The sequence below is a fragment of the Colletes latitarsis genome, chromosome 2 (genome assembly GCF_051014445.1).
Source record: "Colletes latitarsis isolate SP2378_abdomen chromosome 2, iyColLati1, whole genome shotgun sequence".
Classification (NCBI taxonomy): domain Eukaryota; kingdom Metazoa; phylum Arthropoda; class Insecta; order Hymenoptera; family Colletidae; genus Colletes; species Colletes latitarsis.
This window is the reverse complement of record NC_135135.1, coordinates 10,946,862-10,960,895: the sequence shown is the minus strand read 5'-3', so window position 1 is coordinate 10,960,895 and position 14,034 is coordinate 10,946,862. Positions and strand designations below refer to the sequence as shown.

Sequence of the window (14,034 nt, the reverse complement as noted above, 5' to 3'; positions counted from 1 at the left end):
CAATAATTAATTGTTAGTCTGATATCTCTTTGTATTTATTATATTTATTTACTTTGTTTATTTTCAGTTATTCGAGATATAAGGTTTAACCTTTTCTTAGTATAAATACTGATCGAGTCGAGACGTTGGACTACGTGATCCCCTCTCCCCACTCCCCACCCATTGGTCCCCGCGAGAGACGCGACCGTTCCTGTTCGTCATTCGTCCTCTGGAAACTCGTGTGATGAGATGCAGTGACAGGCTTCGCGACTAATGAGATACGTAATTTTTATTTATTGTCATCTTAATGTTTCAAATCGCTCATAGTACTTTCCTTTACTGTCTGTTAGTGCTTTCATTAAATATTAACACGTTCCTGACGTTCATGTCAATCGAAATCGCGAGAAATGTTTGATCTGTTTCGTACGTGCTCTTCCCATACATAATCGTCGTCAATTATGAAGTTTATAAACATAATTAACAATTCATGGACCATATTTCGGGTTGAGACGATGTTTAATTAAGTTATAAGTACATTTATTTTAACGCAGTGAATCTTAATATGTGTTTTATTGCTGTTACAGATTTTGATTGTCGAGTTCGACTGGAAGGGACGCTATCGGCATACAGTCGACGCCATGTTTGAAAATGGCAAATGGAGGGAATTGAAAATGGAATATTGGAGAAATCAACTTCGTTACAACAAGTGAGTTTGTACCTATATATGTTTACATACTTTTTGTGTTTTATCGGTCAAATTTAATACTAAATCTATAAATAGACATGTCTGAGTGATTATTTAATTATTTCTTCTTTCTTATTTCAGTATATTTTTCAGAAATTTTAGTGACCGCGTGCAATGCGGTCGGTAGAATCAGTGTTTGTTGCGTAGATTAGTTGATTGTTTTTCGAAGCACAGTGGCTTCGAGTAGAGTTTCGTTTATAGTTTAGGCACACGCGAAGATCGAGTCAGTGTATATTGCGCATTTTTATATTTTTTCCAGAGCGTCGTGGCTCTTTGCTTTCTAAATCGCGACAGTAGAGCCTCTTGTTCGCCGACTATGATTTTCGGTCGCGTTAGTTTATCATTTTTTTTAATATTTTTTTTTCATTTTTCCTTTAAAAATTAAAATCACTCGATGCCGGTGTTAGAATCAATTCATCACTGAAAAGCAACATATGTATATTGAACAGAAGTCTACAAATAAAAAACGTAAGTATCATCCTACTTTATTCTACACACCTTTAGAGAAAAATAATATTTTCAAATTTTACTAACGATTTAATACTTGTTAAATTATCAAAAAGCTGTGATTAGTTTTGAATCTAATATCTTTTATATTAATTTATTAAATGTATATCATTTTTACGGTAGATTATAATTGTTTCTTTACGCTTTGCAGACTATGGATTTTATCCTTACATCCTGGAAACCAGCAGGACCATGCAGTTGACTTTGCTGATGTATTCCACTGTGCAGCGTCATCGTCGTCGTGGTCAACGATTGGTGAGTTATGATTCTTGTCCCTCCGGTCCCCAATCATGTTGTAGGGCGAAAGGTCCGAAACGACACGGGTGACCGGTTGTATACGTAGTATTTTTGGCGAATAGTGACCACGGGTATTTTTTATACCCGTGAATAGGAACATATGTATACGGTTTCATTTTACAGATCAGGCTAGGGTCTTTTTGTGCTCCGCGATTTTTAATATAACGTGAAATTTGTCAGAACATAAAGATAAATTCTTTGACTTGTAATATTGATTGTTTTTTCTATTGTTCGTGTTTCATATAAAAATATAATTTGATGCCTTATTATCGAAGGCATTAAAGTCTTTTCTTATTCAAACATTTGATGTTAGAATTCATGTACAAAAAGACGTTTCGCGATGGGTAAATTCTTGAGTCAAAGTAACATGCATTATGTATTACTTTCATCTTTAAAAAATACGCTTTGACAACAGAATTGCTCAAGGGTTAGATATTTTCATCAGTCTGCTTCAATAATTTTTCCTTACACTTTGAAAGTAAATTATTTTATTGTAAAGCCTTTCGTCTTAGAAAATTCAATTTAAATCAGAATAATTTCCTTTACTAATAATATTTTTCATTATTATTGTATATTAAAGTTTTGCTCTTTATTTATCAGAAATATAAAGTCCAGTAAAAGAAATAAAATAAGAAAGAATATATAAATACTATTCCGTTATCCGCTAGCATTTATTATAATCATTTATTCTAGTTCAGGATTTTCAGGATACCTCTCCGTGTTCATTGCCTAAACTCACCCAAGTGCCCAGGTGCTACTTGCGTGAGCGAAGGCAACGAGCACGATGACTTAGTTTCTAAAAATTCCTAATAATATCTATGTGCGACTGACATTGAATTAGTGTATCGTGCGCGATGCAATTTCACATGTGTGTGCGTATGTGTGGTTAGGCTGTGGAATTGCGTCGTTTTAAAACTTTAATATAATTTACAAATAAAACTGTATTTCATCTTGCTTATACCTTTTTGCATGTTCAAAGAAAGAAAATCATTTTATCAAAGCTTCTTTTATTTGAAAGTTACTTGAAATACGCAATGATCACTAGTCTTTGTCGGTTGATTTCAGGTATTGGTACGTAAACATTAGAGTGTGAATGTTGTGTGGAATGCTCGGGTGTCGGAGGAACCCCGGGGCGTCCTCTCTAGTGTAGGCTTTTGCACCCGGACATTATGTGTGAGAACCGTGGAGCGTATGTTTGCGAGAATGAGTTTTGCAATTTTTTAAATATAGGGTTAGGTAGGTAGGTAACTTACTTTCTGGTATGTATGTTAGATATAAGTAGGTAGGGTCAGGGCAGGACTGCCACAGGTCCTGTACCTATAGTTTGGTTTGGAGAATCGAAACGTTAGCCGATCCAAACGGATTGTACCGTTTGTTCTGGTTTTACTTTCGGTTCTTGGAATCGCGCGGCTTTACAGTCGCTTTTCGCGGTCGCGTTCGTTCGCGGTAGGTTCCCCGAAACGCTCGTCCCGCCCGAGTTTCTCCACACCTGATCCGATAACGATTCGTAGAATCATTGAAGGACTGTGTATTGTACGGAATCTCGAGCGTAGGTTTAAGTTTCAGGCTTTGGCAGGACCGCCGAAGAAAGAAGAGACTCGATGGAGTCGAAGAGGCCCTGACAAACTGTCGCAAGATTGGGCTGCAACAAATGATTCTTCATCTTCATCTTCGGATGAGGATGGAGAGTCATTCCATGTTCCTATTATGTCACTGTTGTCGCCTGTAGTTGTAGTACTTGTAGTTTTTCAGATCAACAGCCAGTATTTTGGGGCAGATCGTGGTTTGCGTTAGTATTGCAGAACGCAAATGATCGCGTTTGTTTTAAAAATAACGTTGCACATTATTTGGATTTATCGTGATTACTTTTAGCGTTGCGAACGATGAATATTTTCGCGTTTTCATTCAGAGTAGTTTTGCGAATAAGAATTAATACCGGTTTGCCATTAGCGTTGCGTAGTATGAATTATTCGCGTTGCTTGTCTAGTTATCTTTGCAAATAATTAGTTTTATAGATAACTTTACAGTTGTGAACGATGAAAATTCTTCGCGTTTTTTTTCAGGGTAGTGTTGCGTATAGTCACTGATCACGTTTTTTTTCGCCGATAAATTTCTGCCCCTGGTCTGCCGTCTGATAATACTGGGTTGCCTTTTTTATTAATCCACACACTGCAACTGGCTCCCCATAAGTACTAGTTCAGTGAATAGTTTCTCAACCGACCGCCATACATGAAAAGAGGCCGCTAAAAGCACCTCCGAATTTTCAGGTCGGTATGGCAGTCAGATTGGGCCACGAAAGTCCATAAAATGAAATGTCTACTCGTATACTTCGTCTGTGTCTCTAGATTTCGAAAACATCGACGATTGGTGTTTCGATGTTGCTAACCTTTGCTTTCTGTCGAAAAAGAGGTGATTGCTGTTATCAAGATGTGATAACGCTATCGCTCCTATCGAACAGAGTTTCCCACCATTGCAGCGTCGCAACTGCGGGAACGGTTGTCAGATGGCAGCAATGTTGAATCACTTGTGGTTGAATAATCGAAATACGATTTGACTTTATCACCCGAAACGTTTCATCTCTTTCATTTATCTATTTTATTTATTTAACTAAAAATAATATTATAGTAATATTTAAAATCAGTAATTTATAAGCTCCAGAATTAATCGATGTGTTAATGGGAAAAAATATGTTGAAGATAATAATATTACCTCATACGTGGCGGTGCATCATTTTTCCTTTTTTTGTTGAGTTTTAAAATTACATCGACATTTTGAACAGAAGTTTCGGATTCTTTTAGAAATTTGGAGAGGTTGTGTATTTTCGTTTTGTGAAAGTTACGCAGATAAGAAAATAAAAGGAAACGATTAAATACTAAAACAAATGATAAATCGTGAACATTTCGTACATATATCAAATGAAGTAAATTCTGTTCAGTTAGTATAAAAGATTTCATAAAACACTCGGAAGGGATGACGTTTTAAGAAAATAAAGAAAGAATCCAAATTCGTCCATATATTTATTGGAATGCTTGTTTTTTTTAATGGAAACCGTCTTCACTTGAACGATTGTTGTGCATATGCAAATATCTCGACAACTGAATTTTTTTTATAGGAAATAATAAAATAAAAAATTAAAATATTGTTCTTTACGACGCTATTAAAAATCGTCATCACAGATTTTCAACAAATTTACCAAAGCGATGAATATAACCTCGGTACAATGATAGAATATTATTTTAATATTATTCTAGAGAATAATTGGAAACAAAAATATTTAAAATAGGTGTACATACAGTATAGTATGCTTAATTCTTTTGGGACGTTCGATCGTTTAAATCAAGTATACAAAATGATTAATAAAAGCTCAAAAATTACAGACTTCTGCGTTTCATAGTCGGTTTATCCATTGCACCCCATACTCTTACTTTTTGCTGGCCTTCCAAACTTTCCATTCAATCTAGCTCCTAACTAAGAACTGGATAATTTATCGTATTAATTTATCAAAGAGGGTAGCGGGCGAAGTACAAACTCAATCATATCTTAAATCCTCTCCGTTTGACGAACTAATAAGAAAGTTAAAATAGTAAGAGGATTCAACAAAATATCTCATTCCAAAATTTATTCTTTCGAACGTTTCTTCGATTAACTGTAACTTCGTTAAAAAACATGCTTCTTTAATGGGGTTTCGCTTATATCGAAGGGAAACAATCATACTTTTCGATGACACCACCAGCAATAAAGAAATTTTTATATCTTGACAGCTCTTTGAGGGGGAATTTCATCCCTTGGATATTAAAATAAAATCGAACTGAAGAACAAAAAGCAATCCTTTAATTTGCTTCGAAATACAACAAAGTTACGAAATATAAAACAATTATGATAAAGCACATAAATCAATTTTTAAAACGTTATACAATAGACGCTTATTATCTTGAAATCATGACTATTATGTCTTATAAAAATTGAGTCTTCATTATTACTTTTCATCGAATAATACCTGAAAGAAACAGAATGCTTCTTTGAAATCGATTTTTTTTTGAAACGGTATGTCGACGTACGTTTTTCCATTCAATGCTTCAATTCTAATACATAAACGTTTTCAGTAAATCTCGTATGATCGATGGGAAAGTTTCTATAGTGTCATTTCATCCGGAGCGTGGATTTGCAGAATACCATCGTTAAAACTCGACAGAAAGAAAAGTTGGTTTATTTATGAAGCGTAATGCACGCTCGTCTACGTTCATTAACGAATTGAAGTTAACGACGCGGAACAGATAATCGTGTATATTTAACGTAACTCGTTTAATTTTCGGCCCTCCAAACACGCAGGAGTTAATTACTCATTTAACGAGTGTATTCCAAAGGCGCTAAAAGTACTTGGTTGTCCATCGCTGCAACCCCAGTCACGAGTCAAACTTAAATGCACTTGATTGCATCGATTGTAACGTTTATCTGGCATTGTGGCTCGCATAATAGACCGTGCAAACTCCGCAGCGTTATACGAACCGTGGAATTTCGCGTTGAATATTCCTAGCTTCGTTACAACCCCTTTTATCGTCAGTTTATCGTCTTTTGTTGTCAATTTAGCCCGCAAAATTGTTTTTCTGGCAACAACGATACTTGACGCCGCGCGAGCATACAAATGTTCACTTTTTAATTTTCGTGCCAGGCTTTCGATATAAATAGTCGGCTCGCTTATCGAATGTTACGGATCAGGGAGGATCGATCGATGCGAAACACGGAATTGCTGACAATTTTCCGTGCGAATAATTGCACGATGGAATATCGTGGTTCCTGGCTACTTCGCGTTTCACGCAAATTGGGAGCACAAACGAAAAATGAATACGATGCGTTACGAACATTTGTTTGGGACGTAAAGCTGTTGAAAACGTTCCGCCAGTTTTTATTTTTTCGAGAAATATTTTTAAAACGTACAAAAACTTATATTTTACAATTATATATTTCGAGTAAAAATTCTATTGTCTTTTAATGTTATACAGAGTGTTCGGCCATCCTGGGAAAAATTTTAATGGGGGATTCTAGAGGCCAAAATAAGACGAAAATTAAGAATACCAATTTGTGGATGGAGGCTCCGTTAAAAAGTTATTAACAATTAAATTCAAAAATTTCAAATCGTTCTGGAAAAATTATTCTTGGTTGCAGGGATCAATTATAAGCATTTTTGGTGAATAGACATATCCCTGAAATCCTACCCACTTTCGAGAAAAAAAATCGGGTAGGTTTGAAATTTTTTGGCAGAAAAAAAAATTTTTCAAATCGTTTTGGAAAAATTATTTTTAGTTGCAGGGGTCAATTGCAAGCATTTTTGGTCAACAGACATATCCCCGAAATCCTACTCAGTTTCGAGAAAAAAATTCCTTACCGAAAATCTAATTCCAGGCCAGAAATCGTTCTCCGAAATTTCATGCGAATCTTTAAAACGTCATAACTTCTGAACGGATTGGACGATTTTAATGTTTAAAAAAGCAAATTACGCGTATTTTGGTGGAGAATATGTACAATTCGCAAAAATATTCTGAAAGTTGGTCCTTGACCCCGCAAAATGAGAAAAACCCCATAAAAATGGTCCAATTTTCAAACAGCCATAACTCCTACAATTGTGAATATATTTCAATGAAACTTTTTTCTGAAGTAGAGCTCATAGGTACCTACAAAAAAGTATTAGACAACTTTTCTATAGGGCGTCAAATAAAATTACTAAAAATCAAAAACGAATTTTTAGGAAAAATCGACAAGGTGCTTGAATTTTTCGGCGAAAAAAAAAAATTTCTAATCGTTCTGGAAAAATTATTTTCGGTTGCGGGGGTCAATTGCAACCATTTTTGGTGATTAGACATACCCCCGAAATCCTACCCAGTTTTTAGGAAAAAATTCGAGAAGATGTGAAATTTTTCGACCGGGAAAAAAAATTTCAAATCGTTTTGGAAAAATTATTTTTAGTTGCAGGGGTCAATTGCAAGCATTTTTGGTCAACAGACATACCTCCGAATTCCTACTCAGTTTCGAGAAAAAAATTCAGTACGGGCGGAACTTTAAATGTTAATAACTTTTTAACGAAATCTCCATCAACAAATTAGTATTCTTGATTTTCATCTTATTTTGGCCTTTAGAATCTCCCATTAAAATTTTTCCCAGGGGTGGCCGAACACCCTGTATACACTTGTATTGTTTTGGATTCTCGTGAAGAGCAATTGAATCAAATTTCATCTAGATTTGACGAAAATTAGAGCAGTTATAGGGGAATCGTAAACACACAGATTGTGAATTTTATACCAATATGAGATAAAAATTCAAAGCTATATTTTAAACAATAATTTGAATTATTATCTGCTGGAAAATGATCAAAGGAAAAAATTATTTTTCAAAATAGTCTTTTTGGATTGTGGTACTAAATATTTTCGTTACTAAAGAGGACCATGAGTAATCGAAATATCTGAAATAAATTCAAAGAAAATGAAATGACATTTTTGTGAATGGAACAAATAAGAAATTAAAACAGTTACTGGAAGCATTATAATTAATCGGAGATAAGAATAATAATGGCAATGATAACGAAAAGTAATAATGAGCTTCAAAATAAATTATTACTAAGAATTTAATAAAAATTAACTATGGCAAGGTTTGCTGTAGCTTTGTTGATGACTCCATTAGTAAGATTTGGAGGAAACAATTTATTGGAGAATAAATTTAATAAATAAAAATTGTATTTTCATACAAATTTTGGGGTCACAGTCATATTTCCAAAGAATTATATAAATAAAAATTGCATTTTTAATGCTCCTATTAACCAGTACTTTCAATTTTTTATTTAACTCTTTGACTATAAAAAATTAAAATTTACTATTTTAATAAACTATTATAGTATGCTGGTTGTTGGTACATTTTGCATAGCATCCAATTAAATAACTGTTTGAGTGTTTTAAAACGTAATTGAGTATCAATTTGACTTTAGTTCAGATTGTACCGTAGTTAAAGGGTTAAATTTGTTAAGTTTGCGTCTGATAAAATTTAAAAAATATTCGGTATTTCCCTCATCCGCGATGCATTTACTCCGCAATACTCTTCGAATGTTCCACGTGGTATCACGGATATAGCGAACGCGTTCTCGCGTCGAAAGTGATAAAGCTACTTGGTGTTGCCGCTCGACCAGTCATGAATTTGATACTGCGACAGAAATTCGGTTAACTCTGTGTCGTGTGAATTAATCGCGCGTGGGAAGTTCGAGTGGCTATACAGAAAAGTTAGTCGAAACTCCAGATAGTAAGGACTCCTCAGCATCGAGACATTGGGAGCTGTTTGGGTGATTGAAATGGAGAAACACTCGAAGTGTGTTGTTCAAATCTCAACAAAAGTTTGTAGCTGGATAGAACACCGACAAATAATTCACCCGTATTCCATCGTAAACGTCGAATGCCAATAGTCCACAGGATATTTAACGATATTTAACGTACACGTATCATAAGTAGACAAATGAAAAATATTGACTCGAACGTTTATAAAATATTGGCAGAGAGCTTTTATTCGTTTTTTATTTAGTTGTATCCGTGCATCGAAAATTTGTTAGTTTACTCGAAATTCGTCGGAACATTTATTAAATATTGGTCGAGTGCTTTCGTTCGTTTTTTCTTTAGTCGCGTTTGTAAAATGAAAATTTATTAAAAATTTTTTGTGATACGTACAGCAAGTACAGTTAGATATTTTTAGAAAATTATTATAGGAAGAGGAAGAACATTTTATTAATTTCTATCGCGTAGTTTGAATTAATTCGAATCTTTCTTTTGATGACCTAAACGTGTGTTTAGTTTGCTTATTGATTAACCTAGCTCTGGATCCAGAATTCTGATATTCAGAATCGCAACGACACATCAGGTTATTGCTACTCGGGCTGCTGTCGAACCTAAACTTCGATGACATATTTATGGTTCTGGCTTCTTGGAATGCAATACTTTTAAGTGCCTCTTTTTCAAAAAGGCGCTGATGCTGACACATCTCACACAAAATGACACATTCTCTACATGCTAACTGAATATTTTAACACATTTTAGCTGTATGAAAATCACCTGTCTAACGATGAAGATTGATTTTTAGAAAAACAACTGAAGTTATCTCGGATGACTTATGCTAGGAGAAAGGATAGTTATTCGATAACAAAACGAGTGAATATTAAATTTATTTAAGATATATTATATATGATCTTAATACTGGAATATTCAAGTGTGACAGACTAAAGTTTAGAAAACCATTTTTGTACTTCTATTTATTCGCAGGAAAATTTTCATCTATAAAAGTTTCTTATAAACTCTATTCTGCTAAATTAATCATGACTAGTAATTGATAAAAGAGTTATCATAGGAAATTATATCATAGAAAATTAAAATGAACTTACTTTTACCTAACGTGATTAATAAATTACTTTTAACAATGACAGTGACTAATGACTTGTTTATTTTGACCAATGGTCAATCATAATTTCTTCAATTTTACCTAAACGAGCCTAGTTGTGATCCTCAATGTGCAACTATGGTGAGATATAAGCGACATTGATAAATAGGAAAGTGGTAAGTAAAGAGAAATGATATCGATCGATCAAAAAATTGAAACGAATTAAAATATATCGACTTCAAACTACGTGACGACGTAATTGAAAAGAAATTCTATTCAAGGCGTTCCGTTCGAAAAGAAAAATCGTACAGCGTGACGCAATCCAAATGGAAACCCGTTCTGAGCATTGTAACAAAAAAGAAAACCTTTCAAATTGGAAATCGATCATAAAAAGGAGCGGAAGAAAGAAGAAGAATGGCTCCTTGGTTGAGCAGGGAGTAAAAAACGTTGAATAAACAACGAATGTGCAGCTATTACCAAATAATCGTGACTGCCAAAGAATGAGAATGATCAAAATGAAGATCATTTCGCAGATAATACAGTTACTCCCATTCGTATTTGTATAATGGTGATTCGCTATAAATAAAAATAAAGCTTGTTTCTTATGAATTGAGCCGTCAGAAATCTAAGTGAAAATCATAAATATAGTAATTGGAATATTTATGGTGCACGTTAAGTGTGCCATGAACGAGATTTCATTTAATTTTTGCATTACTAAACAATATAGGGAAAGTTAAGATTTATTTTAATCTTTAGAATTTGTATAGATAATGAATATACATTAGAAAAATTACGAATATCTTATTAGATTTTGATTATGGAACTTCAAAATAAAGTTTCATTGAAATTCATTTACTTGTTCAAATATAATCGTCGTACAGACGCGTTAAATAATAAAACTGGAAAAAGTCAATTTTTTCGTACACTGAGCTATTTAAGGGTTTATGTTTGAATAAATTAAAAAGAAAACTTGTGAATGGTCGTGCCACGTTGGAAACAATGGTTCTTTTGTTTTTCTCACCGGAAAAATGTATTAGTACCGTATATTGTAAACACTCTACTGTGATGTTAATTATTGTATGTATAGTATAATATAGAACTATTAGGAGTAAGGAAGACAAATAAGTAGGTTAAGCTTTATGTAAGTAGGGACTACTAAAGACTGCATACGTGAATTTATTACAAACTTGTTATTAGTTATAATATTTTGTAATAATATATTTTATATAAAGGACATAATATTTTGTCCTTTTGTGATCAGTGAAGTACAGTTGCATTGGGCGCGGTCAGTACTAGGATAGGTGACCGTTTGAAAACATCGCGTATTGTTAGAATTTTTATTATTGCATATTGTTTGTATTATATTGCCCTATAGGTTTTGTAATTGAACATTACTTGTCCCGTTAATATTAAACAAAAAAAGAAAAAAGAAACTACTTCGTAAATAGAAGTATAACACACTGTACTAAATAAATTTGGTAAAAATAAATGAAAAGAACAATTCATAAGAAATAAAACTAAGTAAATAAAAGCAACACACAGTGTTGTAATAAACAAATTTGGTAAAAATAAATGGAAAGAATTCATTTCAAGGTTTAATTTATAGTGTAATCACCATTATACGAGTGTTTCTTGCATATAAAATTCTGCATTATAAACGTAAGATACTAATTGACAAAAAATACGTTGCATGGTGGCCTAGAGCTCAACAAAGTCTAATAAAGAAAAATGGTGAGCGTGATACAGGATTAATTTAATCTCATACAATTGCCAGAAATCTCTCTTCCCCAGAGAAAGTCGTTCGAACCAAATAACGCGTAACGAATCGATCATAAACAAGCTCTCCCCCCCCCCCCCCCCAAAAAAAACAGAAAAAATGTAAAATTGAATCCTGACTGAACAGTGGAAAACGAAAGGAAAATGGATACGATAAGGGTGGGGAAGGCGAATTGGATAAATCGTGTTCCAATGGATTAATTATTTTCCAGCGTTATCGTCTTACCTTGCGAACCTTTCTGCTCCGAAGGTTATTTCTCTCCTCGTAGTCCGATCCTGTAATTAAAAGGTGCCACGTTTCACGATGATCGATCGAGAAAACGAGCCTCCGGTCCGGTTCGTAAACCGTTGGAACCCATTTTTCCCCGGCGCGATGGCCGATACGTTTAGGAAAATTCGCGTTTGTCGCGCGCGCGCGGTGAAATTGCTTGGCACTTTGCGCGATGGACGGAAATTAGCCCGCGAGTTAGCGGATTTTTGTAATAATTAACAGCGTAACCTCTTCGCGCGCGATTTTTGGCAATTAACGGGCACGTTAAAACGTCGACTGACGGGGTAAAATCGAGAGATCGTCGAAATTCTGGTTCTGGGAAACCTCGAAAATCGGGATCGATGTGAAAAGGAACGACTCGTTTGTTTCGACCGTGTCTGGCGTCGACGAGACGAGAAGACTGAGAACGTTGAAGCTCTGTATTTGTGTTGCAACGGTCCATTCGGTGTATCACTTACCGTGGGAATTCTAATTGAATTCCAAGTGGATTCGCAAACGTAACAACGAACGCGACGAGATCCGTGGTTTCGTGTTACTGGACGTTTCGAGAAATTTCCCCGCGCTGACTGATCTTTCGGCGGTCGTCCCTGACGATTTTTCGAAGGTTGCCCTCGAAATTCGACAGGGAAAAATATACAGTTTCCCGTGCACCGGTCTCTGTTACTTTAATGCGATGGTAACGGATTCGAGGATCCTGGAAACTCTTGTCCTGCACTTACGAACCGAGATCGTTAATTCCATTTTGTATTCCAGATAGCAAGTGCTCCTGCGCTGCATTCAGAATCCACTCCGAATGCAATTATAATTTATTCGCGCGGAAATGTATACATAGTAATCTCGTCTCTAATTTATTTACTATAATCTACCTGAGAACGAAACGAATTTCAAGTTCTGTTCTTTTCAGTATCACTGATTATTTTTTTTAAAGAAGATACACGCAATTAGTTTTTTAGACAAACGTTTAGTGGACGTAGCGACCATCTTAAACGAACAATTATACTATATATTATTATTCACATTCTTCTATTTTCATTGATAAGTTAGTCTATAACAGAGTTGGGCTAATTGTATACCCGAATAATGGATAAAATTTTTTAATTAAATTACTGTCTTTACGAGTCATTTCTCAGTCCATAAAAATTGTAATATTGCTATAAGTACGAGAGAATAATGTATTATACAGATTATAAATTTTCGTATACGTGATACCAATATTTACGTCATATATGTTGATTTGTGAGACTTCTATTAGACTTTGAAATGGTTTATTAAACAATTTATTCGACGAGTTTATATGTATATACGTATTTTCTCTTATTCCCAAGATTCAGTCTTCGATATATTGTTTCATCTTGATCATATGAGTAACATTACAGTATATTCCTAATCACGGCAAAAAGAAAAGTAAACATTTTCTTTAAAAGATAAAGCGGTGATGCAATATTTCGTGGACATTTAGTAGAACTCCAACCTGGGAATATGTTATATTCTTCGAGAAGGGAGGCTCTTGAAACGTTATTTTTCTTAGGAACAATTTTGGGGAAAATGCTACAAAGATTTCTTTGTTTTTGTAATAACGAAGAATTTAATTTTAGATTTAATTTAAAGATTCCAGATTTTTTGAGAAAAGAATGTCTGTTTCTGTGGCAAAAAATATTTGTATCGACGATTGGCTTATTGGGTGGAAAGGAAACCTTTCTTAGAAGTTGTTTATACTTTCTAAAAGGAAAAGATTTGGAATAAGAATATACAGGGTGTTCGGCCACCCCTGGGAAAAATTTTAATGGGGGATTCTAGAGGCCAAAATAAGACGAAAATCAAGAATACCAATTTGTTGATGAAGGCTTCGTTAAACAGTTATTAACGTTTAAAGTTCCGACCGTACTGAATTTTTTTCTCGAAAATGCGTAAGATTTCGGGGATATGTCTATTCACCAAAAATGATTATAATTGACCCCCGCAACCGAAAATAATTTTTTCAGAACGATTTGAAACTTTTCAATTTTGCCGAAAAATTTAGGCACCTAGCCCCTGTCGATTTTCCTTAAAAATTCCT

General features: G+C 34.3%; 1 protein-coding gene across 1 annotated transcript in view; it reads left to right on the top strand.

The window, feature by feature from the left end:
• Positions 1-374: 374 nt before the first annotated feature.
• LOC143346591 (neuropeptide CCHamide-2 receptor-like) overlaps positions 375-14,034 on the top strand; it is an 87,005-nt gene continuing 73,345 nt past the window's right edge. Inside the window, exons 1-3 of the mRNA XM_076774822.1 lie at positions 375-685; positions 806-1,192; positions 1,383-1,486. Of these exons, the coding sequence (XP_076630937.1) occupies positions 1,159-1,192; positions 1,383-1,486 (138 nt within the window). The 5' untranslated portion in view covers positions 375-685; positions 806-1,158. The remainder of the gene's footprint in view (positions 686-805; positions 1,193-1,382; positions 1,487-14,034) is intronic.